The sequence below is a fragment of the Vollenhovia emeryi genome, unplaced genomic scaffold (genome assembly GCF_000949405.1).
Source record: "Vollenhovia emeryi isolate VEMERY1.0 unplaced genomic scaffold, V.emery_V1.0 DF939281.1, whole genome shotgun sequence".
Taxonomy (NCBI): domain Eukaryota; kingdom Metazoa; phylum Arthropoda; class Insecta; order Hymenoptera; family Formicidae; genus Vollenhovia; species Vollenhovia emeryi.
Genome location: NW_011967085.1, coordinates 262,256 through 282,662, shown reverse-complemented (window position 1 = coordinate 282,662; position 20,407 = coordinate 262,256). Strand labels below are relative to the sequence as shown.

The window sequence follows — 20,407 nt, the reverse complement described above, 5'->3', positions numbered from 1 at the left end:
GGACATTTCTCAAAAAATTTATCATCATAACAATCATATTCAATATCATATTCAAAAACTCAACCTTAAATAATGCGATTTCCGAGAATAATGTAACTTTCAAAAGCACATAACTCCGAAAGTACCTAACGAAAATATAATGTATTATAGTGTTTTGGAAAGCTCTTGAGGTAAGCTATAAGAATATGCATTTAAAAAAAGGGGTTCCATTTAAAAATTTCAAGGTCATCTTTACGTGACCTTGAGGTAGCTGTTCAAGGTCATATTTATATTACTATGTAATGCATTACTTGAAACCGTACAACTTTCATGTTTAACATTTTTTTCCATCTTACATATTTAAAAAGTTATTTAGAGTAAACTTATATGGATACATACATACATACATACACACATACATACATACATAACGACATTTTTTCTAAATGTGATTTTTGAACGTTTTAGAACATTCTAAACATATTTTCAAAGAAAACTGGAAAAAAATTTTTTCACGAAAACAAAGCTTCCTCTATGAGGAAGCAAAAGGAAAAGGTATTCCAGGCACGTTCCGTTCTTATCGTTCATTGCATTCGTCTATGATGATTTGTGCGCTGCCTTACGAATTAATTGACGTGGATTGACTCATCGTTACTTAACTCTTGGTACCCCACTACTGCATCAAACGTGACTACAACAAGAAAACTATAAACGTTCTTCGTAAGTGTTCCGAGAGAGATCTGGTTAGCCTTCTGACGATACGGTAAAGTTGTAGCAAGGTCGATCCGAAATTGTATTCCAAATAGTGAATACGTGGAATCAGTCGACGTAATACTAAATTTCACTACCATACATTACGATAAATATTTTAAAATATTGTGAAAAAGTGTTAAAACAACGTGTACTAGAACAAAATAAGTACAAACCTAACCTAACAAATAAGTAAAATATTAAAAACAAGATGTAAAGTATAACTCGAAACGCTTGAAATATATTAAAACTATTAATAAGAAATTGCAAAGTAATATTTTAAAAAACAAAAGATAAATGATAATTCTCTTATTTTTATGACAGTAAAAGGATGTAAATGAACATAACAAATAAAAACAGATAATTATACGTGTAATTAAATGACAACCGTTCTCGGCAAAATTGGTTTTCCTATTATGGAATAATCACAGTGCAAGATGTATATGTGCTCCCAGCCTGCGAAAAATAAATTCATAGACAGGTGTTTATGATCTATTCAGAATAGGGTTATTGTTAAAGGTAATCGACTCAAGAAATTAGTAAACGTGTTATAAAACATTTCTCTGAAACATGTGTTTCAAAGATTTTTTTTTCAGATTTGCTGTTTAATCGCGTGTACATACTTTACAATGCATATTTGCGATTAGTTCCATATGCAATATCTCGCGTTGTTATAATATTCCAACCTCTGTACATTAATATGAAATATCCTCTGTTTCGTTTGAATCTCAATATGGATCTCATTGTCAGTAATAATATCCCCCAAGTGATTAAGTCTGAAAAGATTATTTCCAGTTAAAGTTGCATGTTTGCAGAGATTCTTAAATTTGCATTGTTTTTAAAAGTTCTATTAAAAGATTGGATTTCATTAAGCTGATTAACACTGAGTGCAGAATGTTCAAAAATATTGTAATTGTCGCTAATGTTTATTCCAACGGGAAAGTGAATAATGTTACAAAAGCGAAATTATTTTATCTAATCTACTTGTGACGTATTAAACAGGTCACAGTTCATAGTTAAAGCATTTCGTCCTCCTTTGAAGAGTTTTCAGCAAATAATAAATACTATATTCAATAATAAGCGCATTTAGTATTATAAGTTTTTAATTCAATTTTATCCACTTTATCGAGAAAATATCTTTGAACTAAATATATTTATCGTTAATGCAAACTGTTTATACAATTCTCAACTCTGTTATCAAATTTATGTTGTTGACTAAGAAAATAGATGTGCACATCTAAATCCGAGGTACTGGGACTAGCCTGTCCGTTTCAACAGCGTATAAGATTTAATAAATTACTTATTGTTATGGCGCGTCAAAAATTGCGAACGCATCAGAATGTAGAAAACTTCGTATAACATTTTATGTAAAAAAATATCAGCTTTAACAAGAGATCATCATCCTCTCCATCATATGCATCTGTCATAATTCCGCAAAGCACATTATAATATTACAGTATATATCGAGATTCTAGTCTCTAATCTATTGTAATTTATTATACCAAAAATAATACTTGAGCATATTTAAATACTAATTAGGAATCTATCATATTACCGCATTGTCACGGCAGATTAAAGAGTGTTAACAAATTTTTTGTTTACAAACATATTAATTCTTGTTTAATTTTTAAAAAATGATTAATAAGTCTTTTCTTGATGTAAAAAGTCGACAAAGCTAATGTTGATACAACTTTGATTATGGCAATTATTTTGAAATCATGTGAGATAGTAGAAAAAATCGTAACTAATTAACAAGTTTTTAAAATAAAGTTTGATAGACAATATGAATTTTTTTGTTATTTATAGAACTTGTCAAGATGGCTAAGATTTGTATCTTATTTGCGTTTCTGTCGTACCTATTATCGTCGTACCATGGTACATGGAGCAACTTTGTGTTCGGAATACTTCACACATGCATTCGACCCTGAGACAGGCAAGATATATGGTCGGATCGAAATCGTTTCTCCGCCAGAAAATGACGAATTTTATTTAAAAGTAGCCTTAAACGCTACCGCTGAATCGTTGGTAAGTATATGTTTTAAACTATATACATAAGAAAATGTTTACACAAAATAATTTCTGTTCTGCATATTTTGAAATATGTCAAATAATCTTTTAATATATCTAGATATTATTAAAGCTAAGTGAAAAATATAGTTTACTGGTGGTTTGACACAGATAATCGAGGATTAATGTACAATTTGTAATTTTTGTCTGGTTTGTCATTTCTTAATTTTATTTCCTAATAAATAGAAATAAATAGCTTACCTGTCGAAGGATTTACGTGTTACCACATCGCGGATGTTAGTTAAGGAGGCGAAATATTCAACTATATATTTTATTATTAAAGATTGTAAAACGTTAATTTCTTTTCGCATATAATTTTAACTCGAAAGTAATTTTACGCCTTGTAGTTGCATTGTACTCTCAAAGCTTACCTTTAACTGGTTAATTTCATTCTTAAGAGAATTTATCGTGTCTGTGTATTCATTAGAAATAGCTTAATTATATTTGCGTTCTAGAATGGGGTATTTAGAATAGAATTGGCACGACCGATAAAAGACACCATTCAAGTTATTCGACAAGGCAGATCTTTGGTGTATCATATTAATTTTCCCTCGGACCCAAAATTGCCAACATTATCCGCGATATGGTTTAATAATCGACAATATTGTGTCGGCCCCGCAGGTGAGTACCGTATTTGATAAAAATGAAGTACAAATATAACATAACTATAATCGACGAAAAAGAAGCGAGTAATACAGTCGTTAATTCTTTCTTGCATCTGCCTGCTGTCGTAAGAGATAAATAGTAAAACTCTCATTACAATGGTCACTATTTCGTTTTTATCGTGCATATCACTTTCCATCTTTAGGTACGAAGAATTTTACCATTATTTATTTTGGTTGGAAATTATTTATATTCTCAAAAGGAAATGAAACTCTTTTCGTATTCTGAGGTTAATGTGCGATTTAAGAGATATGTTCCATTACATTATCAGGGGCTAGTGGAAGTATCATAGCCAATATTGAGGTGGGGCATACTGTGTACCTTCCGAACGAAGAACCACTGCCTCAGGATTTTCAGCCGTGGCATCGAAATTCGAGTGGCTACCGCATAGACAATCCGTACTACAATAACAACGCCGAATGCGGTGTTACCGGTTACTACACCGATAGAACAAATAAACTGATCCCCGATGGTGAGACCTCATTACCAGGCCAGTGGCCGTGGGTAGTCGCAATCTTCGTTATTGAAAGAGGATGGTATCGAAGAACACAGAAGTTTCGATGTGGTGGTTCACTTTTAACAAACAGACATATATTAACAGGTATGTTAATCGACAAACGTCATTATTTTCATAGTCCATGTATTAAACTAACTGTATGTGAGTTAGTTTCCAGTCCTACGTACAATTTCCGGATTGTTTTTAGTAAAATAATAATTTTTATCCATTAATATTTAGAAGTAGCGAGCGTGGCGCAGAGAAGTATGCGCTGCTTAGTAAACGATGGCACAGTATTTCCAAAACATTCGTATATCAAATATTTACATATACATATTTTCGCACTGTCATCTTTAACAGCTCTTCTTCATTATTTCAGACCTTTTTTATTATTTGTATTTACACATAACGAGCATGTACTTTCTGTTTTAAGCATAATATTTCCTCGAGATTATCTCCAGTACGTTAAGAACTTGTTGTGGTGTATATAAAAAGAATTATTTGGGCGCTGTATCAATATAAATGTTTTTATGCATACACAGGTATTTTATGTCATACTAAATTAAGCGATTTAATTAAATTCCAGAGTATCACATTTGAAGTATGCAATATTGGTAGGGCGTACAGGATGCCTCCGGATAGAAAGTTTGGATCGTTAATAAATATAAGTCATACGTATGTCCTTTTTACAGCGGGGTACTGTATGAAACTGCACGTAACTACCAGTAACGAAACAGTACCCATCGACATGTTGGAAGTGGTTCTGGGGCGATTTAACTTGAACCCATTGCGCGGAGAGAAATCTGCCAATCGGAAAGTTGCGAGCTACGTGATTCACCCCGATTTTGTTCACTATCTCAAAGCTGATTCCGATCTCGCGGTTGTGACCCTCAAGAACGTCGTCGAGTTCACTCCTCTCATCAGGCCTATTTGCCTATGGTCCGGTTCAAGTAAACTTGAAGACGTCGTTAGTAGGACGGGATATGTTGTAGGATGGGCTAACGTTATCTCTAATCGTCGTGATCTTGACGATCAGCGGATGGTGAGGGCGACGATAGTGAGTCAAGTAAGTAGGTAATTGCTATTATAAAATTACTATTCATTACATATATCTGTGACAAATGTATTTGTCAAATTGATTACAAGCCTCAAGTTGAAGTTTGTTCCACAAATTGCAGGAGACCTGTCTCTGGACGGATTCTAGATTCATTTTCATGATATCGGATAACACCTTTTGCGCTGGTTCGCAAAATGGACTGGGTCCTTGTCGCGGTGACGCTGGAAACGGGCTGATACTTGTAAACAATATTACAAACAGTTATGAGTTGCGTGGCGTTTTTTCGCGATCTCTAATGAATGACACTTCGTTCTGCGGTTTACTGAAATACTTCGTTTATGTTGATGTGGCCAAATACATACCCTGGATTCAACAACAGATTTCGATATAACGTTCGCATTGCGTTGCAAAATGCTGTATATGTTAATCTATAAGTTTCTTTGTGTAAAGTTCAATGAAAACGCAGTACTTATGTACAGTTACGCGTGAGAATTAAACAGGTATGAATTCTGTTTTTGGTTATTGATGTCTCTTGTAATGTGTCTCCAATCTGTGTACAAAACGATATGAATAAGCTGTTACACATATAACTAACTGTCATATTAGACTTCTTTATAATGAAGAATATTAATCGTAATACATTTTACAATATGTTTATCGATACTAGAGCTCCCTAGTATCGGACGTTTGCCCGTCCGTAGAAATTCCGCGTGCGTGAAAAATAACGGAGGGAGGGAGGGTGGGCGTTATCGCCCCCCGCTATCACGAGGCTGAATACTACCGTCCGAACCTAAAAAGCAGTATCTTTTTTTTTACCATTATAGTTAACTCACTTTCTATGTTTCTTAGAGAAATATCCGTTGTCCTGCAAGGCTAGAAAGCAGTAAGAGCACTAGATTAACATAAAATAACTTATACACGTTGCTGCACCGTTATTAACGGATATTTCTCTAAGAAACATAGAAAGTGAGGTTAACTATTATTATTATTGTGTCCCACACAGCACAGAAGATTGCAGGAGGATTACAGAAATGTTACATTGCAAGATTGCAATATTGCAGCAACGTTGCGCAACATTGCTGCAACGTTTCTGGAGGATTGCAGCAACGTTGAAATGTCCGCCCTCAGAGAGATTGCAGTGCAACATTATAGCAATGTTGCAGTGCAATATTTTTGGAATAATTTGTTGTTGTTGTACATAAGCAGAGAATTTACTAATTACATATACATCCGGGCCTTTTTCAAGGCATAAACTTTCGATAGCAATATTGCGGCAATGTTTCAAAAATAATAAAAATACTATATTTTCTATTTCAAAAATTTTTCTAATTACGAGAATTTTATAATGTTATTTTCGTTGATACCAATAATGCGCGAATTATTAAGTACTTGATCAGTGCGGTGTTGCTCGCAATCTCCATCTATTGCGAAGCGACATAATCTCCTTAGGTTGCTTCGCAAGCTATTGAGCTTGCTGTGTATTGAAAAAGGCCCGGATGCATATGTAATTAGTAAATTCTCTGCTTATGTACAACAACAAATTATTCCAAAAATATTGCACTGCAACATTGCTATAATGTTACACTGCAATCTCTCTGAGGGCGGACATTTCAACGCGTTGCTGCAATCCTCCAGAAACGTTGCAGCAATGTTGCGCAACGTTGCTGCAATATTGCAATCTTGCAATGTAACATTTCTACAATCTTCCTGCAATCTTTCTGTGGCTTTGTTTACACCGTAAAATTATTTGATACGTGAACCAAAATGATGCGTACCAAATGTTAAATCCGACTGCGTTTACACCATGTGTATTAAGTGTGCAAAAAAGTACATTAAGGTTAGGTTTGATACAGAAACGTATTATATTTAATTTGGTTGGAAAATCGGTGATCCTTAGATTGCGATGGATTCGGAAAATATTATCAGTTGTTTATTTACAAGCTTAGTCGGACTTTTAAAAATAAGTCAAAATTTTCGAAGAAAACCTCATCTCACCTAACCGTAACGTTCCTTCGATAATTATTATTTAATGCGCTACAGTTTACACCGACACAAAATTACTTGATACGCATACTAAATTGGTACGATACTCCTTTTGCAAGCGTATCGTACCAGTTCAGTATGCTATCGTTTACACCGCTGGACTAAATCAATTTAGTACGAATATAGTACCTCATACGCGTATCAAACGATCGGTGTAAACAAGGCCTGTGCTGTGTGGGATACAACATCCGTCTCATTGACTCCACCAAAATAATGGCGGATACGCAGAAAAACGACGCAAAGCAAAACAAATGACCAGTGTTTGCTGTTATCTAAATAAAATTATATAGATGATTATCTAGATAAAATTTTAACGTTATCTTATCTTTAGATAGATAATAAAAATAAGTATTATCTATATCTGCATCTTAGCTGAAAGAAAGTGTTATTTTTACTGAATTATCTAAGATAAGGTACAGATAATTTGGTTTAGGGCCACATAAAAATACTTAACAGTTACACTATTTAAATATGGATGTCGTAGACCATGTATTTATGTGTGTGTCATATAACTTAACCTGAATATATTCTATATCCCCCTTTAAATTTAAATTTTTCTATAATTTTTTTATAACTTTTTCTACTGTGTTTACATGAAGTCTTAAAAATATTATCTGAAAATTATCTAGATGAATCATCATATAATTTTATCTTTTATCTAGATATATTCAAAACGAAATCATCTTTATCTTATCTAAGATAAATTTATATATTTTAATCTTATCTTTATCTAGCTAATTTTAAAATCATCTATGCACAACACTGCAAATGACAGAGTGTGCATACTAGGACTGCGTTCGGGGAGATGCTATTTAGCGCTATGAGCGTGCTTTGTCCTTGTTACTTGCAAAATTTGAACAAGGACAGAGTACACTCATAGCGCTAAATAGCGTCTCCCCGAACGCAGCCAAGTTATACCATGGCAGAATACGTTCCAGGCGAATTATGTATCGCTGGGATCAAAGACAGGCGACGGTTTAAAAAAAGATGATTTATCGGATAGCGACCTCGCTTCCGGCTGTTACGGTACGATGCGTCAAACGAAGTGCTGCGGGCAAATTGCGCACGAATCTTCCTCTCTTCTTCCGTCTCTATCTTCCGCGACGAGGGAGATTTTACAAAAGGAGATCGACCTCGGAATATAAAGCCTCGCGCGCGCCGGATCGAGAAAAGAGTCGTATCTTGGTGCGCGAGCACGAGGTTGGTGAATAAACACGGTCGATTCGATCTGCCAGCGGTGAACTTTGTAATTCACTCGGCTCGGTCAGCGGTCGAACTTGAAACGCTGTAAAATGCGAAAGCATGGATCGCAGAACGGTAAAAGCGAGAAGAGCTGAAGCAGGACGAGTGTATCGGGAGGGACGATCGTCTTTACAGTATTAAATCCAATGTAAGAATATTTGTAGGCGGGCAATGTGGCGCAGAAGTGGGTATACATTTTAAATTTACAAATACTGCTGTGCACGCATAGCAAGAACTCGTCGTTCTTGTTACATAACATTCATACGGTATGACGGCAAACTCGCGTTCATATTTCACGTAGTATTATACAAATAGTCCGCGTTTTATATGACGGATCGGTGTAATAGCAGGGGTTCCGCAAAAAGTAGCAGTTACAGAATCACGTTACACGGAAAAACTACGCCGTCCTCTCGCGCACACGTGGAGGAAACGAGCGAATTCCTCCCTTCTCGCTTCGGTCGAATTAATCGTTTCGCCGGAAAGAATTCATTTCCCTGTAGGCGTCTAATTACTTGGTTTTTGTCGATCGTTCTACGTGCATCATCCGATTTGTCTATCGCCATCCCGAGGTGGGAGGAAGAGGGCGACGTGTCTCCTGATGGAGAATCAGTTGACGTTATAGCTTGCTATGGTTAAGCGAATGCAACATTGTAGAGGAAAGAAATAGCCTAAACTTACAGAGAAGTATTTCCAATCGAGAGTGATTGCTAGAAAATTACTATTTCTAGTTAGACGTATCTCTCAACCAGAAAATTGTGAGACCGAGTAATGTTTATGTGAATTACTGCACGCTGTTGCCCGGCCAATCTTCATCACTGTCGAGCGTGGCTTGGTAGTGTGTTTAGATATGCCGTCGACGGAGTTTTTCTGACGTGGTCTCGAAATAATGGTCGCCACATGGCTCCGGCATGGTGCGACGCTTGTTTTAGATAAAATTTCTTTTTTCGCACCTACTAGGAGCTTCTGGCCAAGTCCGAAACAGATAAATCGTTCGTATCCAGGAAACTCTGGAACGGCGTAACGGACCTTATCGAGTCGCATTTAGAATCGTGTAGTATCTTGATTAAATGCTGGGTTCAGGAGTCGAGAAGACAGTTTTGTCTTACGAACCGTAACAAAGGCAGAATGCGCTAGTGAATAAGAGCAGAGGATAGCTGTGCGGAGTCTGTAGCGCCGCTATTGAGTACTTAAGTGACAGGAATCCGACTCGAGCCAGCGCCGGGGTCAGACCCGACGTCGGCGCCGGCGTCGACGTCAGCCTCGCCGTCAGTCCCGACGTAGACGACGTAGACGTTAGGCGGGTAGCATGCTAATGAACTCGCCTACCAGCGCGGAACTTATATAGTTTGCTAGGGGCACTTTAATCAAAGAGCAACCGGCAATTACAATCATTCTTGGCATCTCTCGCTCGTTCTCCTTATCGCGATTCGTCTTGGGTCTGGCGTGAAAAAAAGATTACGGTCGAAAGAAAATTATAGGTGTTCCACGTCGCGCGAATTCTGCGAGGATATTGGATGACGGGTTACAGAATATTTTACTGGGCAGGTTAAAAGCGTATAGCGTGAAAATAAAATTACGATGTATGTATGTGTATGTACACTGTAAATTTATATAATTTCTCTTTTTATAAAATCACAAAATACCGACTGATCTTTTTCGCAAAGTCGTGCCTCAATTTTACACAATTTTCGATTTTTCTGCTTAAGGGGATGCTGGAGTGATTCTGCCCTTTTGCACCTTTTGCACTTAAAACTGTCTGTTTCGTGGAAACATTTGTGTAATATACAAATTATAAATGGCTCACGTGTACAGATCGAAAGCAGCTTGCTATTCCGGCTAAATTAAAGAACAACATGGCATCACTGAAACTAAATTCGTAGGTCTAATAAAAATTAATAGTGAGCAACACACATACCACATGTACTGTATGTGTGTGTTGCTCACTATTATTTCTTATTAGACTTACAAACTTAGTTTCAGTGATGCCATATTGTTCTTTCATTTAGCCGGAATAGCAAGCTGCTTTCGATCTTTACACGTAAGTCATTTAATTTGTATATTACACAAGTGTTTCCGCGAACTGATAGTTTCTAGGTTAGAAAGGTGCAAAAGTGCAGAATCACTCTAGCATCCCCTTAAACGCTCATTCAGGACCAGACGAGGGGAAAACCGCTGAGGGCATTAGTTTGGGCATTAGGCTTTGCTGGGGCAGTATAAAGATAAAATAAGATAAAACAAGATAAAACAAGATAAATAAGATAATAAGATAAAATAATGCCCACTGGGCATTAGTGGGCATTGGTGTACAAGATTTTGGTCAGCGGTTTCCCCCTCGGGACCGGAGTTGCAAGGTCGAGATACGAAAGAGATCAGTCACTGTGCGTTTAAATTAATTTTTACCGTAGCATTTATCGGCAGGTATAATAACGCGATTAAAATTGAAACGATTCGAGCCAGTTGCGACGACTCGCGATTGCGTCTTTGCGTCGGCAGTATCGATTATGAACGACAAAGAGGAAGATGGAACGCCAGGGGGTGACGGGGAGAAAGATGGAACGAGCGAGGCGTAGAGATAAACGCGAGGTTGGGTGAAACTTGCGTGACAATTTGAATATATCAAACTAATCGCCGTACAGCAATAGAAGAGGGAGCGCGCAACGTGTATGTACGTACGTACGCGCGGGTATTTATACGCGTCGCAGTTTGATTGTGTTCGATTCTCAATAGTCGGACGGAGTTGGCGAATACGTGAGCGAAATTTCGAGCCGTAACGACCCGAAACTTTCTCGAGATTGACGCGCTTTTAGCCCCGGTGCGTGAAGTCGCCGCCGTTAGCTCTCGTATCCATGCATGTCCATAAACTGGTTTCCTATCCGTTAGTCAAATCCGAATTAAAGTTCGCGCACCCACACGAGCGCATCCATCCCGGACAGATACATCGTCCGTTCGGCGCACCTGTTTGAATTTTCGACATTGGAAATTATCGGCCGTAATATTGGCCGTATAATAAATGGCCGAGGTTCCTTTGTCGCGGAAATTGATTAAAAGCGCCTATGTTGAATAAAAACCAAAATTAAAGTAACATAATAGTAATATGTACATGATTTAAAGTAATATTCAGTCAAACGGATATTTCATAACTTTGCGTTACTTTTCAAATATGCGCTCTACGTGTATTCACCGCAATTAAACCAAATTTCCCGGTTCCTGTTTTAACGTACCGCTGCGCTTTTATTAATATGTCACAATTACTCTGTTCAGTTTTATTACTCTTTGTAAGCGGTTTTTACTCTCTCGTGCATTTGAGATTTATATGGGCACGTATACATTCCGTTCTCATGTAACAATTAAAAGTGATGTATATATATTTTACTTCCCTACGTTGTTATTCCAGATCTTTTAAATGCTTTGTAAACTCAGAACCATAACTGTCGACAGCGAATTTCGTTACTGCCTGCTCAATTCTTACTTTTACCTTCTAAATACGATTTTCTTTTCAGAATTATATATTTTATAATCTTGGAAAAATTAAAACGCAAGTTTAGAGCGAATGATGTAAATCATAGGCTTTGTCTCGCGAAGTTGAAGACATCGGCCTGTCGGAAACGAACGAGTTCTACCTTGGAACAGCTCGATCGTGCGCCGCGCCGACGGCGAACATCCCCGGAATTGCACTCTCGCGTCCCACGCTTCTCCTCAGATGAAGCAGCAATAAAAATATTGTTTACGACAGGAATAAAACCCAACACCTCACCTCCTTCTCCGCCTCCTCCTCCATCGCTCGCGCTCCGCCGAGCGAACCGCCGAATAAAAAGCGCCGGCGGAGGGGAAAAAAAATACACGGGAACGAGGAAACGTCGCTTACCGCGCGCATTTTCGCGCATCGTAACGCGGACGGCCGTGCGCGGTATAGAATGAAATGAAATGAAATGAGATGAGACGGAGATGAGATAGAACGAAACGAGATGAAATGAAATGAAACGAGAGCGACCGAGTTAGCGAAGGGGCGGGGTGCGACGAACGAAGAGATGAAACGTGGACGAAATTTGTGGGACGGTGATACGACACGTGGCAACGCACGCTCTCGTAATGCGCGCTGGTGGCGATGATCACACGCTTACGCGGGACCTGCAGCATCGTCGTTAATGCGTATGGAATTTATCCGACCTTTCTAAATTTCCCAGGTTACGACAATGGCCGTCGAATTTTCTAACATTCGATGCCAAAGTCTTTCGTCTCGTTTGACTATTCGAAAGCCACGTCTACATAGAAGTCGTAAAGTCGTAGTCGTAAGAATAGTCGACTACAATTGGTCAATTTCGTCAAACACATAAGAATTGACCAATCGTAGTCGATTATTCTTACAACTACGACTCTGCGACTCGCATTGACTACGTTTCCACCGAGGGTCAGAGTCGGGCTAGAGTCGGGTCAGAATCGGATTGGGGTGAGCGTTTTTGCGGTGGAAACCCGATTCTGACCCGGTTTGGTGTTTCCACCGCAAAAACGCTCACCCCAACCCGATTCTGACCCGACTCTAGCCCGACTCTGACCCTCGGTGGAAACGTAGTCATTGTAGACCCCGCAGAAGAGTCAGAATCAGGTAGTCGTGTCGTGTATTTTTTTATGCGTACACGGAAAGAAACGATGTTGCATCAACAATCAGCGCGATTGAATAAGATCGTTGAAAGACCGTCAGTATTAACGAATGAAAAACATCAAAGGGTTGTCTCAATAATCTGGATATTCAGTTCAATGATTAAAGTTAAACTCCATAGCAAGTACAATTGAGCAAATTGCTTGTGTTTGTGACAGCCCGTGACGTCAACGTTTAATTCAAGCGACTTCGTGTTTTTTTAATTCGACAGTATTTTTGTCCGTGTATTGATTTATATCGATGAGCATATTAAGAAATATTAAAGAGCCGCGTTAAGGTCAATTGCACAACTTCGCCTGGTTTTTAATTGAAATTTCGAGTTTGAAGTACGCCCGCGGGTACCATCGAAGATATTTCGATCCCGATTGAATCCGGACCATTGAAGGTACCATTAACTCAGATTGGAAGTTTCTGGATTAGATATCCGGATACTCGCGAGGAAATAACACGATATACGTGGAAACGCGATATGGAAGGAACGAACAGGAATTATTGACGCGGCAATAACACGGAAACGCTAAAAGGCCATGAATGTTTAACGAAATGCGGACATTGGGGCGGCGCGAGAGGGTAGGGGGAAGGGGTTTCGCGAGTATTGCTTATTCCACTATAAAACTAGCGACTTTCGAGGCGCGTCGGATACACGGACGCTACCGCGCCGGTGGCCCGGATCGTTGTTTTTCGCGCTGCTCCAATTCCACGGTGAGAACGGCAAAATTTCGACGAAACGCAATCGCACGGAGCGTGAATGTATAACGCCGGATACGTACGGTCATCATGTCTGCCGTATGGCATGATCGCGAGGCGCCCGCGCGCTTGCCTCGCCTGGACTCGCCGAGTTTTTCCCGCGAAACTCCGTCGGCGAGCTAAAAGATATTGCGCGGCCGTCTAATAGCGAAACCAACGAGGGATGCGTTTCGTAAATAATTTGCATACACCGTGCGCCGCGCACGCGGAATATGACGTCGCAAAAATGTGAAAACGCGCGACGTTGTTGACGCATAAAAGAGTCATAAAATTACATATTAATGACATAAGAGCGCGTTTGTACATTATTTCAAGGTTTCTAATGGAAGCACCTTCTGGATTCTGAACACATACAGGGTGAATCTTGATGCCTGGCCCAGCCTTTTACCATGAGAAATGGATTACCGATTGCAATTTTAGTTCACCGAACGGCACAAGAGGACAGCTGCTTAGATCTCAGGGATGTTGCAGGCAAGTTGAAAACTTGTTCCACTTACAGATATCACGCGGAGAAAAATAATTTGCTAGCACAGTATATCTTATGTAAAACTTAAGTAAATTTTGTCTTTTATTTTATGATAAAGTTATTTTCTGTTTTATGGACAACTATGTGTTAAAAACACTAATCTTATTGAAAAATAATTGTGCGAAATATTTTATAGCTAAAGTAAAATAATTTCTGTTCTATTAAACGTTCTGCTGTAATGGTGAATAATTTTAATAAGGTATAATAAAGAAATTTTCGTATCGTCATCACGTTATTATCAAATATGGCAGTATTTGATAATAACGATAGCAACACGCTGCGAAAGCAACACGCCGCGAAAGCAACACGCGGCAAAGCAACACGTTGCGAAAATTGTAAACGCTAACAAGTTATTAATTATTAAAAATCGCTGTCTTAGCCCGGCCTACCGCCCAATTCAAACGCATGGCGTGATGCGACCGTCCCACGATTTGCATTGCTAGGCGCGCATTGCTAGGCGCGCAGAGAGTTTTTTATTATACGCAGCCGTTGCCGCGTGTCATAAACTCCTCGCGCGCCTAGCAACGCCAATCGCAGGGCGGCCGGACTAAGACAGCGATTTTTAATTATAATTAATAACTCGTTAACTATTGTAAAAATTGTAAAATGGTAGAGGACTTTTCGACTCAGTCTAGTCCGTTCTATCCATAAATAAGAGGTGAGACGGGTATTACATAACACCCTGTATACCATTTTCTTGAATTTTTTTCATAAACTCCAGCACAATGGTGTAAAAAGAAATATCGAGTGTAGTACAGTCCCTTTCTTTGTCGCGCGAGCGATTCAACCTCGAGCAACACGGCTTTGATTCACTGCGCGCTTTATTAAAAATTAATTCGCTTTTCACGTCTGTCCTTCCAGATCCCGCCCGACTCGAAGCCAATGAAGCGATTAGTGTACCCGTAGTCGCGCGCAATATCGCGCCCGGTTCCTTGAATCCCACCGCGTCGTCGTCCGTCGCGAAAATATTTAATATTAAATTAGATCGGAAATTTGCGAAGGAATATAAAGTTCGCGCAAGGGGACGCGGCATTACGCGGCAGCTTTATGAATGTTTAATGACATTAGAATATTCACGGGCGCTGCCACCGCGCCGGACCTCGCCGGGATTTCCGCATTTACGTATTTCGCGATAAAACTTGGCGTCACGTCACAACCCGCGCTCTTGGCCGCGTCCAACTTTCGAGGAGCATTAATTTCGCGCCTCGGTCAGATATACGACCGAATGCCCGGCCGCGTCTCGCGTGGTGCCGTTTTTGCGACGGTGGCCAGCGTTGCTCCAGTAGATATACGAAAATCCGTCGCAAATCCGTCCACAAGTCACCCCTTCAGCCCCGTGAAATTTCATCGAAACACCCGACGCGGAAATGCTTTAATGTTATTATAGCGTTACGCGCGGAGATTTTCGCCCTTGAAAAATGAAATGTAAACGGCGAAAGCTTATAGTGCATCATATTTCTACGTATACGTTAATGTAATTATTCTTTCTCCGAAAGTCTAAACGTGCGGTATTAATGTCCAGAATTATTACATACTTGTAAATTAGAGCAGTAATTTATTGATAATTCCGTCAGCGTTCCAACATTCCTTTTCCATTACTTATTTTAATACACTTTTACACCTGATAATGTAGCTTAATTGAGGTTTAATTGAGTGACAAGTGTATCACGAAAGCAATAATTTTATTTAATTCTGTGAAAAATTAAATTGTTTAACGTTCCTTAATTGACACGCGTACTCTATATTCGCAGCATTTTTCCCGATCGAGGGAATTTTATGCAAGTTCGGTCGACAGAGTTGCCGTGCTAATCGATAAGTTGTAAAAATGAATCGAGAGGGGACGACATGTGCGATAGTTGGTGGTGCGCGTGGTCGTATTCAGCGCCGATAAAATTTGCCGAAATAAGTGGGATAAGGCGCGTAAAGGTTGAACTCGCGTCGTAAAAAAGAAAAGAATTTATTACACGCGGCGCCCACGGCGAACTTTTACGAGTCAGAAATGTGGGTAGATGAGCGCGGAGGAGCGAAGGAACGCGAGAAAAATCGCGGGGCTCCCGGTAATTGACAATTAAATGGACGTGGAGATAAAACGCCGTGAAGTCAGCGTCATTTTTATCGCGTCGAAATATCCATAGTAATAAATAGGGGTGTATCTTCGGGGAGGTGGGCATTCAGACGCGCTACTTATTAATTTTTCGGCGTGAAAAATAACGAGCTAGAGCCATAGGCATAGGAAGAATAGACTGCGCGCATGAAGCCTGTATAAGGAGACCGAACTAGGCTTGATTACGTCACCAAACATGGGTCGACATTATTGCAAGTTGTTGAATCAAAATTTTGCCACTTGTAGCGCTGGCGTCGCATAAACGGATTAAGCAAAATATTTAGCTATCACAACTAAATATTAGCTTTCCATATTTTACAACTTAACTTTACTTAACCACAGTTTTTAGCTACGGCAGCATTTTCTCTCCCGTGTGGTATCTCATTCAACGGTTTGGCAGACCATCGTATGGACGCCAAAATAATAACGCGTAATATCGAAGTGCGTAACGTCAAATTACGAACGAGCGTTACTGCGGTATCGTTTTTACGCTTTTCCATCGCTTTAAAGAGACGAAGTTAAAAGCTAGTTCCACGTGTCGACAAAACCAAAACTATAAGCAGCGATTTTTACGTGTACGAGGTCGACCCTGGGAAGCAGCGTTAAATCGGCGAACTTTCGCTATCGAGCTAATACTATCGGGATTGAAGCACCGCGTCGCGCTATCGAATATACCCGACTATTGGAGTTTCCTCGTAACTCGGCAGCAACTTCTAATTTTACTGTTCTTCTTTGAGATTAGACAGCGTGATGTGACCAGGTCGTGCACGATCCGTGGATCGTGTCGCGCACTTGTGTATCCCGAACATTTAACGTCACGTTGATGCTGATAAATATTACATCGTTATATTTTTATTCAGCATATCCGGCATTTTGCGCAAACGTACGCTGAATCAATAAATGTCGATTTATCAGGGGGAAAAAAACCCCTTTATACATCTAAACGCGCGCACGCATGTTTTATTATGCAATGCATAAATTTTGTTATACAACGTATCGAAATTTATATCCAATATTTACAGAACACAATGCGGAGATTGTGCGCGCGTGCTATCGCGCGACGACAACAGATACAGAGCATAAAAAATGCAATAAAATATCCGCAGCGCGGGCCCCTCTGACGCAGCGTTATGACAATAATGGTATTTTTAATTTCGCGCCGGCATTATTTTCGTGAATTATTTTACGTTCTATTTTTAGCCGCGGTTATACCCCCGCCCTTCGGCGAGATCTTGATTCGCGTCAGCACGGCGCGCCTTATCCGCCGTGGAATCCTGTCTGAGTAAAATCCCGCCGTCGCGTCGTTATCGTCGCCGTCATCGTCATCGTCGTCGTCGTCGTCGTCGCTGGTCACTGGGGAGGGAAAACGAGAGAAAACGAGAGAGGCCGCGATCAGCGTCATAATATTGTCTCGCACGTGTCACCAGGATGCGACCTCGCCGCTTTTAACGTCGGATTATCAATCCACCCCGAAATGATTTCGCGCTCCACTCGCGCCCTTAGCTTCCGCAATGAAGGACGGAATATTCATGAGGCAACGAGAGCGGCCGATCCTGTCAAGTCTTTTATGCAAGTCGTTCGACCGAACCACTTCACGAGCCTTTGTTTAAGCGCGATAATTATTAATGGCATTTCGCTATCGTCCGCTCTCCACCGCCCGCCCGTTCCACCGGCACTCGTCACTCGTCGGTGTCCCTCGCAGACAGTCAAGTTCCTTCTAGGCACTTCAGAAATAGAATACGCGAGTTTTCTAAAGATCCCTAGCTCTTCTGTTGGATGCCATAAATTATGGGCCTTAGAAAGTTCCGTAGAACAATGCGTTCCGCGAGAACGAGAGAGTTAATTGAAAACTTCTGCGCTTGAAACTGGACTTCGGGCGGAGGGGGAGGGGGAGGGGGGGCTATGCGTACGCTTAATTGGCAAATCGATTAACGTTAACGACGTATAATAAAGGCTGTCTCGTAAAATTCTGTGTCCGTGTGTAATTTCCTAAATGTGCTCTTTTGAATTGTAATATTTTCGAAATGGAAAATTTGTTTCGAATACCCTTTTAGTGTCTCCGGGCATTTAGCAGCGTATCCATTATCAAAATTTTCCACCGCGTCCCGTAAAATGCGTCTTTTCCCCCATTGTTACGGCCGAGAGCAGAATCGGGGTTAGTGATAATATTTGACGGTTTATTGGAATACAAATTGCGCATCAAAATCGATTTCGCCCAAGCACATGTGCCGTTATTATTCAAAGGGAGGATCCATCGCGTCGAAAACATCCGATAACAGTAACGATCGTGTATCACGCGATTATCTTGGGCGAGGCTGCATAGAGGCGGCGGTCTCACAATATTGTTAATAAACAAAGCACGTCATATATCGATATGATACTATTTAATAACCCCTTAATTCGGTAAACGCGAATCGAGTTCCGTAGTAGTAATTCACGATACGGATGTATGTGCAAACGATACGATTACATAAACGGGCAGATACGTGTAAACGGCTCTACAATGTTGCGCTACCGTAGTATTTAATCATTCCCTTATCCGGCAAACTCAAATCGAGTTTCTCGCAGTAATTCGCGATAGAGACATATTCGATAACCACGCAGAATGGCCACGCGCGATGAAATTAACAGAGTGTATTATCTCGAAATATTTATCGCCAGTATTGAAATGACGAAGGTCATACGGGGAGTAAAATACGAGAGAAAAATGAAATAAATTTTAACAACGCAGCGGCGCTTATTATCGCCAGTAGTAGAAAAATAAGTCGCGAAAACTGTTATACGACCAAACCGGCAAGAGATTAATTTATTGAGGAAAAAGTTACAACGTTTCAACCGAATTACAGGTCCTTATCAAGTAGAGTACATTGTAAAATCACAGATTAAGGGGATGTAAATGTAGCATCAGAAAAATGCGAATTGCATTTGAAAAATAATTATCGATTCGAATACGTGAATCTGCTGACGATAATAATTCCACGTTGTAAGATAAACTGCGTTCTGTCCGAAAAAGAAATTCGGCGCGTAGAACTAATGTGGGCAGAACGGTATATAGATTCACGATTTTCAGAAAGATAGAAGATTTGCAAGCTGGGCTACCTACATCTTGCCTTGTGACCCACACTGGCGTGTTCTTATATATTGTTTAGTTTTAGATAGGGGTCTTACTTGAAAGTTTATTATTATTTGATTTCTATTCGTCTTCTTTAGATGACGATAAGTTACATATATGTAAATTGTGTCTATATAACTTAGAATTTCAATTTGTGAAGGCTGCATGGATGTGTCGAAAGGGGATATTGAATTATACTTGAGATAATACGGAATTATGTGTACCCGCGATGACTTCGTATCACGAGCGAGACTGGGATAACTGTTACGATCAAGATACGACGTGCGCGGTTCTCCAATTTTCATCATAACTTGCGAACTCTGTGGAATCTCGTGACACAAGATCGCATGTGCGAACCCTATTACGTGGATAACGCGCAGGATGGCAAATGGCATGCGCGGGGTCTCGTCGAGATCGTTCTTCGTCTTCAAGTGCTTCTCTAGGCAACTTTACAGAGAGAGTGGAGGCCTGGAATTCGCCACAGGCGCACACACGCTCGCGCCCGTGTACGTGCCACGCACCTACACACGTCGCCATATCAACTTTGAAGTAGGAACGCAATAGGGGGATGCCCGTTGTGGAAGGTGCTCACCGTAATTTCCGAGAGAGATTTTATTAGCTGTACGAGCTTTTCGCGAACAACGTAATGAATTAGCAAGTAGTGCACTTAGTTGAATAACATGGCACTCTAATGTCGCTGTATTACATCATTTTAAACTCTTAATTTATTAAAGGAATGCAGTGTATCCCTCCCCCCCACATAGAACATTACGTATTCTTTTTTACATTAAATGATGAGTAAATTTACGGCCGCGAAAGCGAAACAAGCTAGATAGAGCAGAAACTATTATATCAATTATTGCAAAAATACCCTTAAGAAAAAATGCAGTCACAATTGATAAAAAAAACTGATCACTAACTGATGGATAACTGATCGTTGTAACTGATGACAGCACAACCAGTA

The 20,407-nt window shown here is 39.9% G+C and overlaps 2 protein-coding genes across 6 annotated transcripts in view; both read left to right on the top strand.

The window, feature by feature from the left end:
* The first annotated feature begins 614 nt into the window (after window positions 1-614).
* LOC105559330 (serine protease gd-like) lies at window positions 615-5,634 on the top strand. 5 transcript variants are annotated; one of them, XM_012007539.1, is made up of 6 exons: window positions 615-699; window positions 2,536-2,754; window positions 3,252-3,417; window positions 3,731-4,060; window positions 4,648-5,021; window positions 5,134-5,634. In XM_012007539.1, exons 2-6 carry the CDS (start codon window positions 2,602-2,604, stop codon window positions 5,401-5,403), a joined length of 1,293 nt encoding a protein of 430 aa, XP_011862929.1. In that variant the 5' UTR covers window positions 615-699; window positions 2,536-2,601; the 3' UTR covers window positions 5,404-5,634. The 5 variants fall into 5 exon arrangements, with proteins under 5 accessions (XP_011862929.1, XP_011862926.1, XP_011862928.1 ...); XM_012007536.1 differs by having other exon boundaries at window positions 626-742; XM_012007538.1 differs by having other exon boundaries at window positions 626-807.
* A 1,084-nt stretch (window positions 5,635-6,718) lies between these two features.
* Window positions 6,719-20,407, top strand: part of LOC105559329 (protein NRDE2 homolog) — a 155,210-nt gene continuing 141,521 nt past the window's right edge. Inside the window, exon 1 of the mRNA XM_012007534.1 lies at window positions 6,719-7,169. The gene's annotated coding sequence lies outside the window, so the exon portion shown is untranslated. The remainder of the gene's footprint in view (window positions 7,170-20,407) is intronic.